The sequence below is a fragment of the Carlito syrichta genome, unplaced genomic scaffold (assembly GCF_000164805.1).
Source record: "Carlito syrichta isolate Samal-C Ts95f unplaced genomic scaffold, Tarsius_syrichta-2.0.1 Scaffold295011, whole genome shotgun sequence".
Taxonomy (NCBI): Eukaryota; Metazoa; Chordata; class Mammalia; order Primates; family Tarsiidae; genus Carlito; species Carlito syrichta.
In genome coordinates, this window is record NW_007239107.1 from 1 (window position 1) to 21,306 (window position 21,306).

Below are 21,306 nucleotides of genomic sequence, written 5' to 3' on the forward strand. Positions count from 1 at the left end.
TTCTGCTTCAGGGAGTCCGATTATTCTTAGGTTAGGCCTCTTGAGGTAGTCACTCATCTCTTGAAGGTTTTGTTCTGTCTTTTTGGGGCTTATTTCTGTGTTTTTAAGAGTTGGGTTATTTCTATATTTTGGTCCTCAAGCTCTGAGATTCTTTCTTTTGCTTGGGTAATTCTGCTTTCCATGCTTATCAATTTGTTATTTATTTCATTCACAGTATTCTTTATTACTGTTATCTCAGATATCAGCTCCTTCCTAGTTTCTTCTTGTGTCTCCTCAATTCTTTTTAGTCTCTCCATTATTGTTTTGATATCTACATTTGCATTTTGAGACCCTTCATTCTGGGGACTTTTCATTGTTTGTATTCCAAAGTCAATTTTCTCAGTGTCTGCTCTCCCAGGCGTCTGGGAGAGACCCATACTCTTCTTTTGGTTTTTCTTCATTTCTGTAGATTTTTCTCCCTTTACCCCTTTCCCTCCTCCTCTTCAATTCTGTTTTTGAGGGAAGGTGGGGTTGCTTTTATTTCTCTTCTGCAATGATCTGTTCTTCCTTATGAGGGTCTTCTGGTTTTGTTCACTTTTCCCTCTGCTTTACAGTCTGTCTATTCAGCAGTTTGCAGTCTTGGTCCGTTCAGAGAATCTCACCAGTTCACCTATGCCGTCGCCATCTTGCCCCGTCTCCTAAATTAGTCTTTACTTGAGAAAGGAAATTGCCAGGAGATGAATCTTCCTAGGTTTAAAGTATGTATTTCTGCTTCAAAAGTCAAATATTCACAATTTTCATAAATTTGCCACATGAACCAGCCATAGCTGTCACTTGTCTCAGAGACCATATCAAAAATCTTTAAAGAAGGTGAGCTACTTTAGACCAAATAAATCTTGTTTGACAGGATAAAAGATGAGTTCACTTACACCAAATCCCATATAAGAAAAGACTGACTTGGGGTGAAATGTTCAGTCAATTACACAATAATTTGTCTAATACGCACACACTCACAGTAAATACACAAATGTGTGCATGTTTAGGTAAATATATCTTCTTAATCTTAGTGTACTTAATGAGCATATTTGTTAAATTAGACTGTTTTATATTACATGTTATGTATGCATGTAGATATGTGTATGTGTGTATGACTGTATTGTTTGTTTGCTGTTAAATATTTCAACATCTTTAGAGTGTGTTTCATATTACAACATGTTATGTGTGTATGTATATATGTATATGTGTGTGTATGACTGTACTGTTTGTCTGTTTGTTGTTAAATATTTCAATATCTTAAAAGAACCTAACCACATCAAACACAGGCATTCTTGATCTGAAATATGTATATTACAACTATAACAATTTAGACTGAGAAGTATAGCCTTTGATAACTTGTTCTATTACTTTCATTTAAGCACAAACAGAAGGGAAACACCTCTGACAGTAATTTCTACTCAATGTACAAAGGTCCAGTGTAATTTAGAAATTGAATGAAAATGAAAGCTGAAAATCAGAGCTGAGTTAACCAGGATATTTCTGCCTTACACTGATGCTTACTGGGAAAGCTCCCGGTCGTCCCTGTAGCTCTTCCACTTCCTTTATGAGATCTTGTATGCTTTTGTTGCTAGGACGTTGCCAAAGGTTATTTTCCACATTGCTTCCAGGATAGCAAGGAAGAACACTGTTAGCAAACTGCCTACAGAGAGGACAAGTGAATTCTCCTTTGTCCACTGAGAAGCCCTGAAGAACCTGGTCATTCTAAAAGATGAAATAAACATGCAGATGTATGATACACACATTTATAAAAAACAAAAACTAAACCATCACATTTTATAGTATATTAATAAAACGTACAAAAAAAGAACATTTCTAATATACGTCATAAAGAAATAAACAAAATCCATCATTTAACTGATGTTTACCAAATAATTTCTTACATCATAATAATTATGTAACACTTGTCCTCACCAATAAACTACTTAAGAATTAACATCTCACTCTTCTCTCAGTATGAAACATTCAAATAATGATGCAATCCATCAGAAATGTGAATTTAAGATAAAGAATAACTCAAAAAGCAGGTCACCTTCCTCTTACTCCATACCCCTGTTTTTATAGTCCATAAGATTATCCCAGTGCTCATGTTCTTTGATATAGGATAGCTTTTGAGAGTAAATTAAGCCTAAAAAAAACTGATATTTCTAAGATACTAACTGTTGAACACAACTGATTGGACAACTGATTTAGTGCTTACTTCACTATCTCAAGTACTTTGACTAAAAGAACTGAATTAATATTTTTTACTTTTTGACATTAATTTTTTACATCCTTAAAAATATAACAACATATCTTCGTAAATTCAATTCTGTTAAATGCTGTACTAGGTGATGGCATAAAAAGTTAAGATAAATTTTCTCTTTTTAAGATACAATTTAAAAGCAAAATCAGACAAATAAATTATAGTGTGATAAATGCAACAACAGAAAAGACTTTCAAGAAGACTGTGAGCTAAGTTCTTAAAATACACAAAAAGAGCACACTAGAAGGTTGAGACAAGGGTCACAGAAGAACATTCTGTGATAAGCTTCCCTGTGGCCTTAATTCAAAGAATGCTACGTTCTCTTCCTTGATGTACTTGAAACTAGTTTCTTTTCTAAAGTCTCTCCAGAAACCCCCTCAACTCATCTTCCCACATTCCTCACACCTCAGCTCATGTCATTGAGCAAGAGCATCCTTTTCCTTCCTTTTCACTGACACCCATTTCCTTCAATCAACGAAGACTTTGGCACCTAGATTAGTTTTCCTCCTCACTCTAAGTCCTGCCATCCTACTATGCAACTTCAATGTATATGAGGACAACCAATCATATACCTTTATCCCTCAGTTCCTTGACCTCCTCAGCTCCTATGGCTACGTCCTCCACTCTACTCCAGTACCTGTTACTATGACCATACTCTTGTAATGTTTTGTAATGACTCAAAATTGTTCCAGATCTGAAAATATTAAATTCAAACATCTTACTTTCTGACTACCAACTCCTACCTCTTTCACCTCCTCCTTTTTCTCCCGTTTATCAGACTTTTCCTGTCCTGTCTACACATCATGATCTAACACTTCAGAAACTCTTGGCAATATTTCCTACTCTCCCTCCATATGTCCAGCAATCATTCACACTTAAAACCTTCATACAAAACTAACTCAGTGTATGCCTTCTCCAATTCTGCACACAAACTGAGTGCTATCAGAGAAAAATGAAATCCTTCTTGTTACAAACTGTTTCCAACCTCTACTGAGCCCTTAATACCACCTGACAATCTTTCTCCAACATTCTAAAAAGCACTCTCTCACACAATCCAAAAGCAGTTTTTCAAAACACCTCCTCACTTGTCAAGCCCAGCACCTACCCCAACCTTGTCCCCTTCTCTCTAGGAGCACAAGGCTATACCTCCTACCTCCTACCTCAGAGACAAGAGTCATAGTAGCATCTTCAGTTTCCTGCCCTTTTCCACCCCAAATATAAAATCAATAAATCCCATCAGTCTGTCCATTCACTTTCTTCTTTCTATCACCTTTGCTGATCTCTCCTAACTAGCCTCCCCAAACATTCCACTGTGTTACCTAATGTGTCTAATATGTCTAATATCTAATGTGACTTTATTATTCCCAAAATATTTCAACGTTACCATCTCTCACCTTAATTTCTTCCTCCCCTTCATGCTCCACACGCAATCTCTCACCCAGACCAGAAGACTATCCTTCTAAATATATTTCAAATTTATAACCTCTTCTCCATCTCCACTGCCATGACTAAGCATAAGCTATTACCATCTTTTACTCCCTAAATGATACCATCACATTCTTTCTAACTCCCTGCAATCCCCTCTCTACACAACATTTCTTGACATGTCATAATACTGCTTAAAAGACTTTAATGGCTTTGTCTAAGGAATCCATATAAAGCCCAGATTCCTTACATGGACCACACAGCCTTTTACGATGTGACCCCTAATAACTATTCCCCCCTCATCTCTCACCATTCAGGCACTTTACTTCATGAAATGTTCTGGCACCTGGCAGATGTTTCAATAAGAGCCCATGTATACCTCCTAACATTTAGTATATTATACTGCAACTGTTGATTTACCCTCTTTATGTTATATACAGTAAACTCCTTCAGAGAAGGAACTGTGCCTTATTCACTGTTGTATCTCCAGTGATTATCACAGTCTCTTGAACACTATAGATAATAAATATTTGTTGATTGAATAGTGGAGTATAGAGATATGGAAAAAATGCTGAATTGATGGAAGAGAAAGCTAAAGCAACAGGCAGGTTCAGATTATGAAATACATAAATGCCATTCAAAGAATAGTGAACTTTATCCTATTAGATACAGTCTCCTTCTCTGAGAAGTCAGCAAAAGATTTTTAAGCCAACAACACATGTCATCAGATTTACATTTTAGAAAGGTCAATGTAGTGAATACATTAGACTTGGAGTACGGAAAACAATAAGAAAGTGATTTCAATAGTCAAGATGAGAGATGAAAGCATACACAAAAAAGCAGTGGGAATAATGATGGAGGAATATAGACAAGTAAGATTTAGAAGGCAGAATCAACAGAATTTTGTTAAGTGACTGAATGTGAGAGGTAAGAAATAGGAAGGAAAAAAGAGAAATCTGCTGCTTCTGAGATAGAAATCAGCTTTTAGATAGATCATGCTTTTAAGAAGTTGAGCTGTAGGAGAAAGAAGACATCAGCTACAGGGAAATGCAGGTAAAGGGAAGGATTCTGAATAGGAGAGGATTGAGCTCAGCTCTCTATGAGCTGAGAAGATGGGACAGAAGAAGCAGAAAAACTAAAAATACAGAAGAAAAAAATTAATTACTGATGGATAGAGGTCCCTGAGATGTTGGGGAGGAAAGAATACTAGAGCACAGAAAACAAAGTTATTCCTGAATGGAAGGAGGAATATGTTACTATCTCAAAGAGTAGAAAAGAAAGAATTGGTTGAGATGCAGAATCATTTATCAGGAAATAGAAAAACAAAGTGGAAGCTAAATGAGTGTGTGATAAGAGACACTGTTTTCTTGGCCACATATGACGAGACAGAACCTGATCTTGGTGTTTAGGGAAAAAGTCTAGAATAGGGAGGCAAAGGTTAGAATGGGTGCCGAGGAAAACAGGAGAAGAAACAGATCAGACAGGTAAATTAATCAATAGGTACGATTTGGAAGCCATGGTTATACAAAACCACACATTTTTGATGGTAACAGTTCACCTAGTTTTATGATTTTTGTATCAGGGATAGCTACCTGAGAAAAAAATCACAGGAGGCAGATTAAATAAGATTGATAGTTAGCCAGTCTCAGTAGCTCAGCCTGTAATCCCGTGTCTTGGGAAGCTGAGGTGAGTGGATTGCCTGAGCCCGCGGGTTCGAGACACGTCTGGGCAACTTGGTGAGACCTCATCTCTACAATAAATAAAAAAAATTAGCCGAGTGTGGTAGCGCACACTTGTAGTTCCAGCTACTTGAAAGGCTGAGGCGGAAGGATCACCGAAGCCCCAGCAGATTGAGGCTGCAGTGGCCGGGAGCAGCCACTGCACTCCAGTCTGGTTGACAGACAGAGACTCCAACTCAAAATAAATAAATAAATAAATAAATAAATAAATAAATAAATAAATAAATAAAATTGATAGTAAGAACACAATACAAAAAAGTAAAGCTATCAAAAAGCTAATACTCTTGGAAAAAGACACAAAACGCATTAATGAGAGTAAAAATAACCATAAAATAGAAAATAACCATATAATAGGATGATGTGACAGGACATTCAAGCTTAATATTTCAGAGCTGGAGTAGCAAAGTCTAAATTGCAACCATGCAAGTCAGCTGCAAAGTAAAGTTCAATAAACGAAAATCCCTCCAGTTGAAGAGGTCTCTGTTGAAGAGGAACTGCGAGCTTGGAGAGCTTATATGGTGATCAAAATCACCAAAGATGATGAACTGGAATAGGGATATATATGCTGTAAGAAGATTCAATAACTGGAAAGACACATACACCTTTAAAACTTTTTCCAATCAACTTACCCTTAATGACTCCATGTAAGATTTATGACAATCTATATGTAATGTGTGGCCACAGGTTTGTACATAAACACCTCCTTCCCAGCCAATTGATACTGCCAAGAGACATGAACTCTAAAAAAAAAACAAAAACATTAATTTTAAAGAAATATAATCATAATTAAATGTATCTACATAAACCTCTGCATGATTTCATATTGTTATATTAATATGGAGTGTCTATTTTTACGATATAAATTAACAGCCAAATAGATGATCTTAAGGCAATATCTTTAAAATTGGAATACCATAAAGTTTTAGCTCCCAAATACCTATACTTACAATGAAAGAAAATAAATATTATGAACTAACCTTTCTCTAGCCTATAAAATATATAAGCTCTCAATATTATACCATAGGTCAGTGTAAACTATATTGCTGGTTATTTTATCTGTTCTGAATGGTATTTAATTTCTCTGCTTCATTATTTAATCAGTAACTTCAACTACTCTGCAAGCCCAGAGCTCTTCTCTGAGTGTTAGGTACAAGTACTCAGTGGCAAACCAGACATCTCCAGTGAAATGTCCCTCAGATAACATAAAATCATTATGTCAAAAACTTACAACTTGTCATTTTCTCCATGAATCTTTCTCTTCCTCTTGTTTTAAAAATCCACAATATATTTAGTCACCAAGTAAGAAAACTAAGTCCTCTACATCACACCCTTACCTTCATTATCACAATATTATTTCTCAAACCACATGGATTCTTTCTCCTAAATAACACATGATGGCCTCTCCTCTTCATTCCCACAGTAACATTCAAGTCTGTATCACTTGGAGTAGGGGGAGGTGTTCTTAAACTGTTTCTTAACTGGTCTCTTTGACTCTAATTTGTTCTCCCTGTAATGCATCCTCCATAAAGCTTTATAAAGTACAAATCTAGTCACAAGAATAACTCCCCAAAAATGTCATAATATCTACAAGGATTTAATACAATATAGAAGGGACCCAGATTATATAAGCAAGCTATACACCCTTTTGAAATTTGTTTTAAAAGTTACTTTCATCTCCCCTTTCTCTTACATCTTCATCTTCTCTTCCTCTGCTAATTCCTCCCCCTCACTCTATAAACAGACCCAGAATGGTGGGTTGCACTGTAATCCCAGCACTTTGGGAAGCTGAGGCAGAATAACTGCTTGAGTCCAGGAGTTTGAGATCAACCTAGGCAACAGAGCAAAACCTCATCTCTACAAAAATTAAAAAAAAAAAAAAATCAGCCAGGCATGGTGGCATATGCCTGTAGCCCCTGCTGCGCAGAGACTAAGGCAGAAGGATTATCTGAACCCAGGAGGTCAAGACCATGGTGAGCCATGATCATGCACTCCAGCCTGGGTGTCAGAGTGAGACTTTGACATAAAAGAAAAAAAGAAAAAGAAAGGGGAGGGGGGAGAGAAGGAGAGGGAGAGGAGGTGGGGTGGAGAGAGAGAGAGAAAAAAGAAAATATAAACAGGCTTAAACCTTTTCCTCCTAAAATCTAAGAATTTTCACCATTTGGCCTCTGTCAAACAACATTTGGGCCCAAACCTGAATTTACCCTCGACAATCAGTAGTAAATAGAAGGGACAGCCAGAACAATATGAGGCACAAGGTCTAATAAGTGACAGATAAGTCAAAAGAGTTGAGTCATCAAATAAGTTTATTGTTACTTGCTTAAAAAACTGACTCAACCTTTAAGTTTTATCTTTATGATGAAAAAAACATTACAATGTAAGATGATCAAATGATCTTTAAATGATAGTAAACAAAGTTCCAATATTAAGCCAAGACTTTTCATAAGTATCTGAAAGTTGAAAGTACTGTATTGCACAGTGTAAAATAACTTCCCAGACAATTTAAAGATGTGAAGCAGCACAAATCAAATACAGCAGGTGAGCAAGTTTCTACTGTTACAAATCAGAAAAATAACAGGAAGCCTGCTCATCTCTGTTTTATGTTTTGGGGCTGCCTGAAATGGAAGCAGATTTTGGTGTTAGATCATTTTAGAATGGTTGGTAGTCAGTTAATAAACCAGTTGTTCTCCTTGTTACTGTTACTATAAAAATGTAATTAATCTTTATTTTTAATAAAAGCAGTTCGCTTTTAGAATCGAAAACAATAAGTCATTTGTCTACATAACTGTTAGATGTCTTATTTAAGTATGCTGAAGTCAAAAAAAAGCAGGAAAACACTTACTAATATGAGACTAATATTTTAGGGAGACTTCAACTATATGTATAGTGTTAAGCACTTAACACTAAAATTTCACAACAATTTATTAAATATTTATTACCAATTTATTAACACAGTAGGTGGAGTTATCCCCTTTTCACAAGAGAGTAATGAAAACTTTACCAAATCTCTAAGATGTAAATGTGAATTCAAATCCAGGTCTCTCTGACTCCAAAGCTCAGGTTCCTTCCCTCTCCAATGTAATATTACCTGTCCTGTGTCATATGACACTTCCAGTTCGTATAATAAATATACTGTCTTTCAAAACTAAAATTCTATATGTCAGCTCTGTAAACTGCATGCATTTGATCTGAAGACAGCAGAATATACCCAGTTCAATTCTATAATCAATATCAGTACACATCGATACTCATTCTTTTGTTCTATACAGTCTGTTCTAGCTATAACTCTAGTATTCTTATGTTCAAAGCAATTAAGTAAGAAATCCAGTAAGGATCAACAACCTAGTATGGGCTAGCCCCTAAGAGAGGCTATAAAAACCAACATAAGACATGGCGCTGCACCTCTAGAAATATATAGTCCAGAGAATAAGCCATGTATACATAAAATAGCTATAACAGAACTATACAAAAGTAATGATAAAGGAGCAAAAACCTCACAATCACTAACAGAAACACAACAGAGTCTAGTTTGGGGCCTTTTTATAAAACAGACTTTTTCTAGAAATAACTATTCTGGCTGCAAAAAAAGAGATAACCAACCTTTTTCTCTTTACAAGATTTCCCCTCCCACAAAATTATTATACTTTGCATTTAAAAACTATCATAATGAAATTTTATTATATATCTTTAAATGAAAAGTAAAAAGAAGCAAAAATCATAAAGTATTTGTACTCTAAGTTTTTATACAGTTAATATGGTGGGTCCTCAATGTCATCAGCATATTCTTGGAAACTGGTACTTTAAACAAATCAATGCAAAACAAAACTAATTTTAAGCAGGATTGGCAGTAGGGGAAGAGGGGGCACACCTCATCAACAAGGGTACCTGCATAATGAACATTTGAATACCTAACCCTGAATTGTACCCAACATCTTTAAAATAAAAAAGTTAAAAGTTAAAAAAAAACTAATTTTACCATAGGCTAAACAATGTAAACAAGAATTAAGTTCCTGCAGCTTACTTCTGGTTACAAAAACATCAAACTTCTGAAGAAAGACCCAAAACACTTCTAATATGAAACACTGAAATAAATGTGAGCTGAACATACATTTGAGAAAGATTAAACAAGTAAGATAACTACCCAATTTTTGGTGAATCAGTGACTGATGGTGCCAGTAGTGGTTGTGGGTTAAATCAAGGAATAAATGTTTATAAAACAAAAATTAAGAAGCCCTTTCTACTATCACACACTTAAAAACAATCACAAATATGCAGGTTTGCTGAGCTCTTTTGTACCACATTGTTTACTGTAGTGTAATTGTATAATTATCATACACTTTACAAAGTTTAATTTTACAACAATTTGTATTGAGTCATTTTCTAACTCACTTATTCCAGATCAGGGTCAAGGGTGAACAGAACCTACTCTGGTATGTCAAGGTGCAAGGCAGGAATCAACCCTGGACAGGACACCATTCCATCGCAGAGTGCACCTACACACACAACCATACTCACTCACACTGGGACAATTTAGACACACCAATTAACCTAATGTACACATCTTTGAGATGTGGGAGGAAACTGCAGTACTAAGAAGAACCCCATATAGACAGTGGCCCCTGTAGGGAATTGATTTTCTTTTTTTCCCTCATCAACATTATAAAAAACGACATTGAAGGAAACAATGTTATTCAAGGACCTGCTATGTTCATCATTCCATTGAATTAAATATGTACAATACAATAATAAATGACATTTAAAACAAAGGTATCACATTCAATACATGAAATTTGTATTTATTAACAGAGTTCTACTTCCTTACTATTCACATATTAATTTTTTTAAAATAAACTTTCAGAATTTAAAACCAGAATACCACTTTGATAGAAGAAAAGCATAAACTCTGGAGAGAAATAACCATCAACTTTACAGACAAAAGTACTCTTTGATTGAAAGGGTACTTACATCCTTAAAATAGCGCTGTAATAATGAAAGCCTCACGTCATGAACTGCTGCACATGTATCCCAAGGGTAAATCTGCTCCTCTTCAGTGATTGGCAACTTTTTTGGCTCACCATTGTCACGGCACTGCCCCAAAACTACATTAACAACAGAGATAAAAGCTCATTAAATAACCAAAAATAATCAATACATTGATCTGATTCATCAAGAAATGCTGAGTTAGTAAATATCTATACAAGCTGTAGTAACTTTTCCACTAATAGAATATTTTCAGAGACTTCCTCAAGAAGTGGTATTCTAATTTTCTTCTACAGAGTAAATACAGCTTCAAATATGCCAATATTTACTTGGTTATTTTTTTTTTTTGAGTTGGAGTCTCACTCTGTCACCCAGACTGGAGTGCAGTGGCCGCTCCTGGCCACTGCAGCCTCAACCTGCTGTGCTCCGTCGATCCTTCCGCCTCAGTCTTCCAGTAGCTGGAACTACAGGCGTGCGCTACCATGCCTGGCTAATTTTTTGATTTATTGTACAGATGAGGTCTCGCCAAGTTGCCCAGGCGGGTCTCGAACCCGTGGGTTCAGGCAATCCACTCACCTCAGCCTCCCAAAGCACGGGAAAAAGCCTACAAGCTACAACTCTCCAGTATCAAAAACTTCATTTCCAAACATACAATTTCTCACTAAAAGGAAGCAGAGATCCTTCAAGAAAGACTGAGTCCAGGGGAAAAGCCAAAGGTAAGTCTGGAATAGTGCATGACAAAAAAGAGCACAGACGTGTTCAAGCACTTGAGTGGGCAGTTTCATAAGGACCTGGAGTCCTGACTGGCCATATCTGAAAAAATTTGAGTATCAAAACAAAATGGCAGCAATAAATAATACATTAATCGATTCAGGCAAGGGGCATCAAGTAACAGGATAAAGGAGTAAGTGGCTAAAGTTTCAATATAGATTACCAACATAATAAATGTAATCTACAATGTGGAGTCGCTATAGATTATCTACCACCTTAAGCAAGTGATCAAACTTGGCTGGCATCACCAGTAATGGAACAAACTGATAAAATGAACCTCCTGATGGGATGTCATGGGAAGGAACTTCATCTATATTATACTCCTGCCAAAAAATGTTTAACTTGACTCTAATAAATAATAAAAAGAAAATAATCAAATAAATCCAGATTCTAAGATCATCTATGAAACAACCTTGATTCATTGAAAATTTTATGAACTAGAGAAACTATTCTAAATTACAGGAATCTGAAAAAAGAATGTCAACTAAAAGCAATACATGATATTTTTTATTGGATTCAGAATCAAAAAAGTTACCTGCTATAAAAAATGTTACAGACTCTCACAACAAAAATGGTAAGTAGGTGAGGTGGATACATTAATTAGTTTGACTCAATAATTCCACAAGGTATATACATCAAAAGATCACACTGTACCCCATAACTATATACAATTATTATTTGTCAAATAAATAAACACAAATAATATTTTGGAGATAATGGGAGATTTGAATATAAGAATATTAGACATGGCTAATATTAAATTTCTTAAGTATGATAATGGTATGGTACGGTAGTTATATAAAAAAAACTATTCTTGTTCTCAGGTGATACATTCAGAAGTATTTAGTGATAAAATGTCATGGGGTCTGCATGAAAAACAGCTACTCTTAGGAAAAAAAAAAATCAGGTGTATCACAGTAGGCCCTAAGTTTTGGAGGCATTTACAGAGCGGCAGCAGCAGCAGAAATAAGAGACAGAAGCAGGTGGGTGCTAGCAGCTAAAATATAATTACCATGATGTACAATCCTCTTAATACGCTGCTGCATTCAGTTTGCTAGAATTTTGTTGAGGATTTTTACATATATATGTATAAGATATACTGATCTATTGTTTTCCAGTGATATCTTTATCTGACTTTGGTATCAAGGTAATGCTAGCTTCATAAGGAACTAGAGTTAAGAAATGTTCCCTCTTTATTTTTTGGACATGTTTGAGGAAAAAAAAGGTGTCAATTTTTTAAATGACTAATAGAATCCACCAAGGAAGCCATGTGGTCCTGCATAATTCCTTGTCAAGAGGATTATTATTTTTTAATTGAGTCAATCTCTTGTTAAAGATATGTTCAAATGTTCTATTTCTTCTTCAGTTTAGGTAATTTGTGTATTTCTAGGAAATCATTCATTAAATCTAGGTAATCTAATAATGGCATAAATTGTTCATAGTATTCTCTTATAGTCTTTTTTATTTCTATAAGGTCTATAGCAGCAGTCCCCAACCTTTTTAGCATCAGGGATAGGTTTTGTGGAAGACAGTTTTTCCACAGATGCAGGGGGGAGGGGCAGCACAGATTCAGGATGATTCAAGCACATTACATTTATTGTGAAATTTACTTCTATTATTATGTTGTGATATATAATGAAATAATTATACAGTTCACCATAATGCAGAATCAGTGGGAGCCCTGAGTTTGTTTTCCTGCAACTAGACAGTTCCCTCCGGGGTGATGGGAGACAGTGACATTTAAAGTATGTTGCTTATGTCCAGTCTACTCTGTAATCTCATTTTGGCTGCTGTCATTGCAGTTGGCAGGATCAACTCTTCACTAATAGTAAAGGGCTTCTTAGCTTTAGCAATGTTGTTAGTCACTAAGAATGATGCTGTTAGTGCAGACACATTTGATGAAGTGATAGCCTTCAATAATTGATTCTGTTCTACATGCTCACATTTTTCTTCTGTTGAAAAACTCCAAAGTCTTGTCTTTTAAGGTAGGGTGCTTGGTCTCAATGAGGTAAAGTAGTTTTTAAGGTTTCATGGCTTCGGTAAATAGCTGGTTACCACATATTATACAAAGTGGGCTTGGAGAATGTGAATCACCTGCTGCAATGAACCTGCAATTTAAGTAGGACTCTGGTATTTTCTTTTAAATGCAGCTTTCTTCTTGATGGCAGTCCTAGAGTCCTCTGCTGATATCAGTCTGCAAGCAATTGATTTATTATGGTCTCTGTGCAGTTAAACCTTACTGCTAATGTCAATCTGTATTTGCAGCCACTCCCCAGCGCTAGTATCACCACCTCAGCTCTACCTCAGATCACCAAGCATTAGATTATCATAAGGAGCGTATAGATCCCTCCCACAGGCAGTTCACAATAGGGTTTGCATTCCTATGAGAATCTAATGCCACCACTGATCCGACAGAAAGTAGTAACATGAGCAATGGGGAACAGCTGTAAATACAGATGAAGCCTTACTTACTCACCCACTGTTTACTTTCTGCTTTGCAGTCCAGTTCCTAACAGCCAGGGGTTTGGGACCCCTGGTCTATAGTAATGTCCCTACTTTCATTTCTGATTTTAGCTATTTGCACCGTTTCTTTTTTTCTCGATCTAAAGGTTTGTCAATTTTGTTGATTTTTTCCTTTTTTTTTTTTTGAGTTGGAGTCACTCTGTTGCCCAGGCTGGAGTACAGTGGCATATTCATGGCCAACCCAGCATCGACCTGATGGGCTCCAGTGATCCTTCTGTCTCAGCCTTTCAAGAAGCTGGAACTACAGGCACACACTACCACACCTGGCTAATTTCTGATTTATTGGAGAGACACGGTCTTGCCAAGTTGCCCGGGCTGGTCTCGAACCCGCGGGCTCAGGCAATCCACTTGCCTCAGGTTCCCAAAGTGCTGGGATTACAGGCTGAGCCACCAGGCTTGGCCTTGTTGATTTTTTTAAGGGAACAACTTTTGGCTTGCTGATTCTACTTTATCTCTGCTCTCAGCTTTATTATTTCCTTCTCTGAGGTTTAGATTTAGCTTGTTCTTTTTCTAGTTTCTTAACAAGCAAAGTTAAGCTACTGATTTGGGATCTTCTTTTTTAATGTATGAATTTATAACTGTAAATTTCCCTATTTACACCGCATCATAGAAACTTTAGCATATTGTTTTCATTTTTACTTATCTCAAAGTATTTAACTTCACTTGTAATTTCTTCTTTGAGCCAATGGTTGTTTAAGAATGTGTTGTTTTTATAGGCTTTTGTGTGAACACAGGTTTATACTTCACTTGAGAAAATACTCAGGAGAGGAGGAATTGCTGGGTCATATGGTAAGCACATATTAAACTTACAGGAAGCTACCAAACTGTTTTCCAAAGGACTGTGCCATTTTGCAATCACCTCAGCAATAGATGAGAGTTCCAATTGCTCTCTATTCTGGATAATGTTGTTTTTTGCTTGTTTTGGCAATACTAGTGAGTGTTTGATTGTATTTTGGCTTTGGATTGCATTTCCATAATGATTAGTAATGCTAAACATCCTTTTATGTGTTATTTGTTCTTTGATGAAATGTTAGTTTAATTATTTTGCCTATTTTTCAGCTGGGTTGTTTGGTTTTCCTATCATTGAGTTTTAAGAGTTCTTTACATATTCTGATACAAGTTCTTTATCAAATATATTTACAAATATTATTCTCCAGTCTGTGGCTTCTCTTTTATTTCTTTACCACTCCATTATTCTTTGTTTTTCTTTAGTACAAGAGATCTATTGTACATCATGGTGATTATAGTTAATGATAATACATTGTATACTTGAAAAATGCTGAGTAGATTTTAAGTGTTTTTGTCTCAAAAATAATAAGTATGTAAGGTAATGTATGTGTTCATTAGCTTGATTTAGCTATTCTACAATGTATACCTATATCAAACCATGTTATACACCATAAATATGTATAGTTATTACTAGTCAATACAAAATAAAATACATTTTTAAAAATAAATAAAATTTTAAAAGAATGTGCTGTTTAATTTTCATATATTTGTAAATGTTTCAGTTTTCCTTCTGTTATTAACTTCTAGTTTTGTTCCATCATAGCCATAAAAAAATTTCAATTAATAATTCAATCCTTTTAAATTTACTGAGACTTGTTTTGTGGACTAGCATATGATCTATCTTGGATAATATTCCATGTGCCAGTGAGAAAAATAAGGATTCTATGGTTGTTGAATGGAGTGTTCTATATAAGTCTGCTAGGTCTAGTTGTTTTATAGTGTTGTTTAAGTGTTCAGTTTCCTTTTTGATCTGCTATCTAGTTGTTCTATCCAGCAAAGTCACTATTATTTTACAAGTATCTATCTCTTCCTTCAATTCTGTCCATTTTTGCTTTATATACTTTGGGGCTCTGCTGTTTGGTATGTAAACTGTTATATCTGCCTAATGGAGTTACCTGTTTATCAATATATAATGTCTTTCCTTTGTCTCTTGTTACAGTTTTTAACTTAAATTTTATTTGGTCTCACATTAATATCACTACCCCAGCTAGCTCTCTTTTGGTTACTATTTCCATCCTTTCACATTCAACTTACTTGTGTCTTTGTATCTGAGTCTCTTGTAGACGGAATATAGTTGGACCACTTTTTCTTATCCATTCTGTCAATCTCTACCTTTTACCTAGGAAGTTTAATGCATTTATATTTTAATTAATTACTGATAAGAAAAAAAACTAATTCTGCCACTTTGCTACTTGTTTTCTCTGTGTTCTTTAATTCACCCGTTACTGCCTCCTTTGTAATTAACTGAATTTTCTAGTGTACCATTTTAATTACCACTCACTTATTTTATTTGTGTGTGTGTTTTAATGTTTTCATCACAGTGGTCACCCTGGAGATTACAATTAACATCTTCTTTGTAACAATCAAGTTTAAATTAATACCTACTTAGTTTCAATAACATATAAAAACTCTGCTCCTTTACAGCTCCATCTTCCCCCTATTTTATGTTTTTAATCTCAATGCCTACACTTTTCTACAAACAAAAACATTAATAATTGGTTTAAAAATCTACAGGTCTTTCCAGATTTATCTTCTTCTTATGATATATGTTTTTAAAGCACTATGAATATTTTAACTTTGGACTTTCTGAAGCTTTGCTAAGAATGGAAGGATTAGTAAAATAGAAAGTTTATACAACATTGTATCCTTCTCCTATAGAGAAATGAAACTCTCAAAATCAGTAATGTTTGTAATAGGCACTCTGAGCAATAGTGAGACAGCATCTAAATCAATATCTTTCCATATAGATAAAATTGCTAAAAAGGCACTTAAACAGTGTTTTGAAGGGTTCCTAATCAAAAGTCTGTAAATTAAGCACAAGTAAAGTGTTAGAATAAAGGGAAAAAATATGAGACTTTTCTTTTTAAAACTCACTACTACAATATTTCAAGCACCCATAAAGAAAAAGAATATAGTGCTATCCTGCCTTTCCTGTATAATATGAACCTGAATAACCAAAAATAGTTAATAAAGTGAAATTTCTTTTATAGAAGTATATTTCAGCTAATAAGCAAAAAACAAACAAAAAAGCATAAAAGAGATTTGCAATGCCTGATGAAGTAATACATCTAGGCAATAATCACCATTCAATACTAATATCACAAATAGAGAGAAAAATAGAGGGGACAGAGGAATATGTTGAGCATCACAGGGATGCATTCAGAAAAATCCAAACTGTTCTTCAATGATGCAATTAAAAAAAAAAAAAGTAAAATGCATGGGAGAAGGGAGGAGAGGGAGAGATGACTAGGGATCCTATTAATTAAAGAACGAGCAGAGGATCCACAACTATTAATGAATTAATTAAGCAAAATAGATAAATAAGTAAGAAACAATAGGGAAATTGTGAACACTGACTAGTTATGATGATATTGAGGAATTATTTAGGAGTGACTATGGCTATGTTTTAAAAAATAAGACCCTTATTTATAGATCAATGATGTGATGTCTGAAATTTGCTTCACAATGATTCTAGGGGGAAGAAACAAATGAAATAAGATTAGTCACAAGTTAATCAGTGTTGAAGATGCATGGGGATGGGGGATTCATTTTACTTGCCTCTTTAGTATATGGGTAAAATTTTCCACATTCAAATTTTAAAAGAAAAAGAGAATAAATAAACCAAAATAAATAAGCCAAAAGAAAAGAGGACTAAAACAGGAAAAGTATCAATGTATAAATAAGGCTCAGAAGGAAAAGAAGCAACCAGACGTTTCATCGGCTATGGTTCCCAATTTAAATTACCCTTGATATTTAGTACTTGTTAATGTTAGTTTCTTCTTTTTTACCATCTATCTCTAAAGGATAAGACAACTACAGTATAGAAAAATTATATAATAATAATTGATTCAGCTAGTGTACACAATTGCTAAAAAGAGATTAAATAAAGTAACAAACCAAGGAAACATAAAATAATAAACAAAAGCTTACTAATTTCATTAGAGCAGGGACTTTGTTTTGTTTCTTATTAGAACAGTGCCTGGCACCCAAGTGCTCAATAAAAAAAAAACTGTGAAATAAATTAATAAATAAAACAAGAAACTAAGTTGATAATTATATGGTATCTGGTGAATAAACTGAAAGTCAAGTGGCAATAAACCAATAAACTGTTTTCCTAAGTGTAGCAGAAAAGTAGTTGTAAAAGCAGTCAATACTCCCACATATTTCCTTTTTCGTAGGCATTTCTGGTTTTGATAGCTGTATTCCAATGTCCCACCTGATCAATATTTCCCAGATCAATTCATTTTAGACAAGAAGAGTAACAAAAGAAACTAATTTACTAGGCCCACATTAGAATCTTTTTGTTTATACTACATTACTTAAACAACACAACAATCCTCTAAAGTCAATATTATCTCTATATTTAAAAGAAAGCAACAAACTTGGCCAGACTAAGTCAAGCAATACCATACTTTAACTCAGAGGAGTTTCCAATATCCTTTCCACTCTACCATATTCATTTTCTAGGGGTAAACACTTGAGAAAAAAAATCCTCTGAAGAAATATGTAAGAATTTTATTTTCTCTTTGCTTCATGCATACTCCATTTGGAAATGGATTAAATTCACTGAGACTAGATCGTGTTAGGATTATTACTACCTCAAAATTTTTCAGTATGAAAGAGGATAGCCGGGCTCGGTGGCTCAGCCTGTAATCCCGCGCCTTGGGAGGCTGAGGTGAGTGAGCTGCCTGAGCCCACGGGTTCGAGACCCGCCTGGGCAACTTGGTGAGACCTCATCTCTGTAATAAATCCAAAAATTAGCTGGGTATGGTAGTGCACGCCTATAGTTCTGGCTACTTTGAAGGCTGAGGCAGAAGGATAGCCTAAGCCCAGCAGGCTGAGCCTGTGGTGGCTGTGAGCGTGCCAGTGCGCTCCAACCTGGGTGACAGAGTGAGACTCCAACTAAAAAAAAAAAAAAAAAAGAAAGAGGATAGACAGCATTCAAACAAATCCTTCAAATTAAATTAAAAAAATTGTAATTACAGACTGGCAAACATCAATTCACAGGCTGTTTCAAGAACTGCTCCTTCTGGGGAACCAAGGCAAGAGGACTGCCTAAGCCCACAGGTTCGAGAACAGCCTGGGCAACAAGATGAGACCTCATCTCTACAATAAATCAAAAAATTAGGCGTGGTAGCACACGCCTGTAGTTCCGGCTACTTGGAAGGCTAAGGCGGAAGGCTCACTGGAGCACAGCAGGTAAACTCTGGGGTGGCTGTGAGTGTGCTACTGCACTCTAGCCTGGGCAAAGGAATGAGACTCCAACTAAAAAAAACAATAAAACAAAAAACAGAATTACTGCTTCCAACAGATCAAGAAATAAGGGCAGAGCTGCCTAGATACATTTAATGTAATTAAAATATTTAAACAATAGTTATGAACTTAAGCTTTCAGATTTCAGAACAATTAAACTACTAAAAAAGCTAAACTCAGTTATTGGCCACCTGGCATTGGTGATATACCATCATATATATACCATATAGTGAGATCTCTCTGTTAAGAGCTTTTTCCAACACTACAAGAAAGTGAGATAAAATCAGATTAAAAATCTTTGTTATTTGGATCTGAATCAATCCTTATTATTCAGTTCTATAATTATAAGTTGACAAAACTATAACTGATATAATTTTCATTTAATACAGATATTTATTAATCTTTTGTATAGACTTTGGCCCTAAAATGTTCCCATCAAAAACTTAATTTGATTTTACCTGAGGATGCTTGTAATAGTACAACTAATCCTGTAGGTCGGTCTTCAGAGGAGGGGCCACTCTGTCCACAAATAACACAGTCATATACTGCCTCAGAAACCTGTGGTTCTGCTGTGGTGATCTCCATAGGAATATCATTCTCAGGAGAATCTAAGGGGAAAAAAGGGACAACTCTTAATTCCTAAGGAGGAAAATCTTTCTTCAATGAAAATGTGGAGGAAAAAAATCGAGTTTAAATAATTTTTAGGCTTAGTAGCAATAAAGAATGTAGTAATAAAATTATCAGCCAAGTGTGTTGGCTTACACCTGTAATAATCCTAGCAGCTTGGGAGGCTAAGGTGGGAGGATTGTTTAAGGCCAGAAGTTTGAGACTAGCCTGGGCAACACAGCAAGTTCCTGTCTCTACATAAATTTTTTAAAAATTAGCTGGGCATGGTGGCTGGACACAGTAGCAGTCCCAGCTACTCTGGAGGCTGGAGGGGGAGGATCACTTAAGCCCAGGAATTCAAGGCTGCAGCAAGCTATAACTGTGCCATTGCATTCCAGCCTGGGTGACAACGCGAGATCCTGTTTCAAAAATACATATAGATGGAAAAAGTTACCTTACTCAAGTAAAATGTTTACTCAGAGTTAGACACCCCCCCAAAAAAATTCAAAGACTTAACATAATGAAAGATTTTAAATAACACATGGATAAATATACTTCTAATGGTGTATCATTCACATATAAAATTAATACCAAAAACACAGAGGCAAAGGCATTTGTATCAAAAAGATAAATTTTTAAAATAACAAGAAAATAAGGAAGATATTGTTTGTTAATGTTCTTTAAGGCACCTTTGAGGAGAAATTCACACTTACATGACAACTCTTGGAAAAATGTGGCAGTCATTTACTAAAGTATAAAAGAGGAAAAATGATTTCTTCCTTACTCGCAGTTCTATTGATTTTTATCTCAGAAATAGTAATTATCAATATATGTTTATTATGTAAAAAACTCTTTTAGAGATGATCATATTATATATTAATAAGGCAAAACTATTATAGAAAATAATAATTCTCTGGTGATATTAATGTCATTAGCAGCAAAAAGTAAATGTTGAGGCAATAATGATTTGCAAATATATTTAAATTCATGAAGATCAGTGATGCTGCCAATGGTGGTGAAAAAATGAGTAGAAGAGAGAGAGGGAAGACCAGGAAAGCAGAAGTTCTTTTTGAAATGTTTAAAAGATAGAGGCATAGTGTAAAAATATATGTCACAAATAGAAAGAGAAGTCAAGTTTAGAAATTTTTAAATAAGAATCCATGCAGATAACATACATTTAAATATATAAATATACATTTGATAGTTATTAAGAGTGACTGAGAGGAAAAGGAGCAGGAGCCCAAAACAGAACTTTGAGTAATGCGTAGTATTAATGGAAATAAAAAAGAGGCCAACAAAGAAACTGGCCAAAAAAAAAAATCAGTAGTACACCAATAGAATCAAACCAGAAAGCATAATGGCTATGAAAATAAGATTAGTAGGTGAAAGTGAAAAGATTTCAAAAGAAAAATGCCAGAAGCCATTAAGAGTTGACATGAGATCACTTTGGATTTCAGTACAGAAAAGATGTGTCTGTCTGCTCTCAAGTTCAAAGGAGGACACAGAAATACCTGACAGAGAATAATGAAATAATACTCTCATGCTAAATAATTCAATCTCATGTTAAGTGCCAGAGAAATATAATTTCATTAACCCTATCTCACACACAAAGTTAGTTTTTTTTTTTAATTAAGTCTTGATACAACCAACCTGAAAACCTCAGGAAACCCTGATACCAAAACACATTATCAAAGAGGCAGAAAGGACTGACAATCTTCTATGGTG

General features: G+C 35.1%; 1 protein-coding gene across 1 annotated transcript; it reads right to left on the bottom strand.

The window, feature by feature from the left end:
- Positions 1–1,524: 1,524 nt before the first annotated feature.
- On the bottom strand, positions 1,525–19,583 carry LOC103256733 (E3 ubiquitin-protein ligase UBR3-like; the record flags this gene model as incomplete). The annotated part of the gene is made up of 4 exons (XM_008054504.1): positions 1,525–1,737; positions 6,072–6,182; positions 10,405–10,538; positions 19,434–19,583. Coding segments are annotated over 4 exons (608 nt in total), but the record flags the coding sequence as incomplete, so codon positions are not given.
- Positions 19,584–21,306: the final 1,723 nt, after the last annotated feature.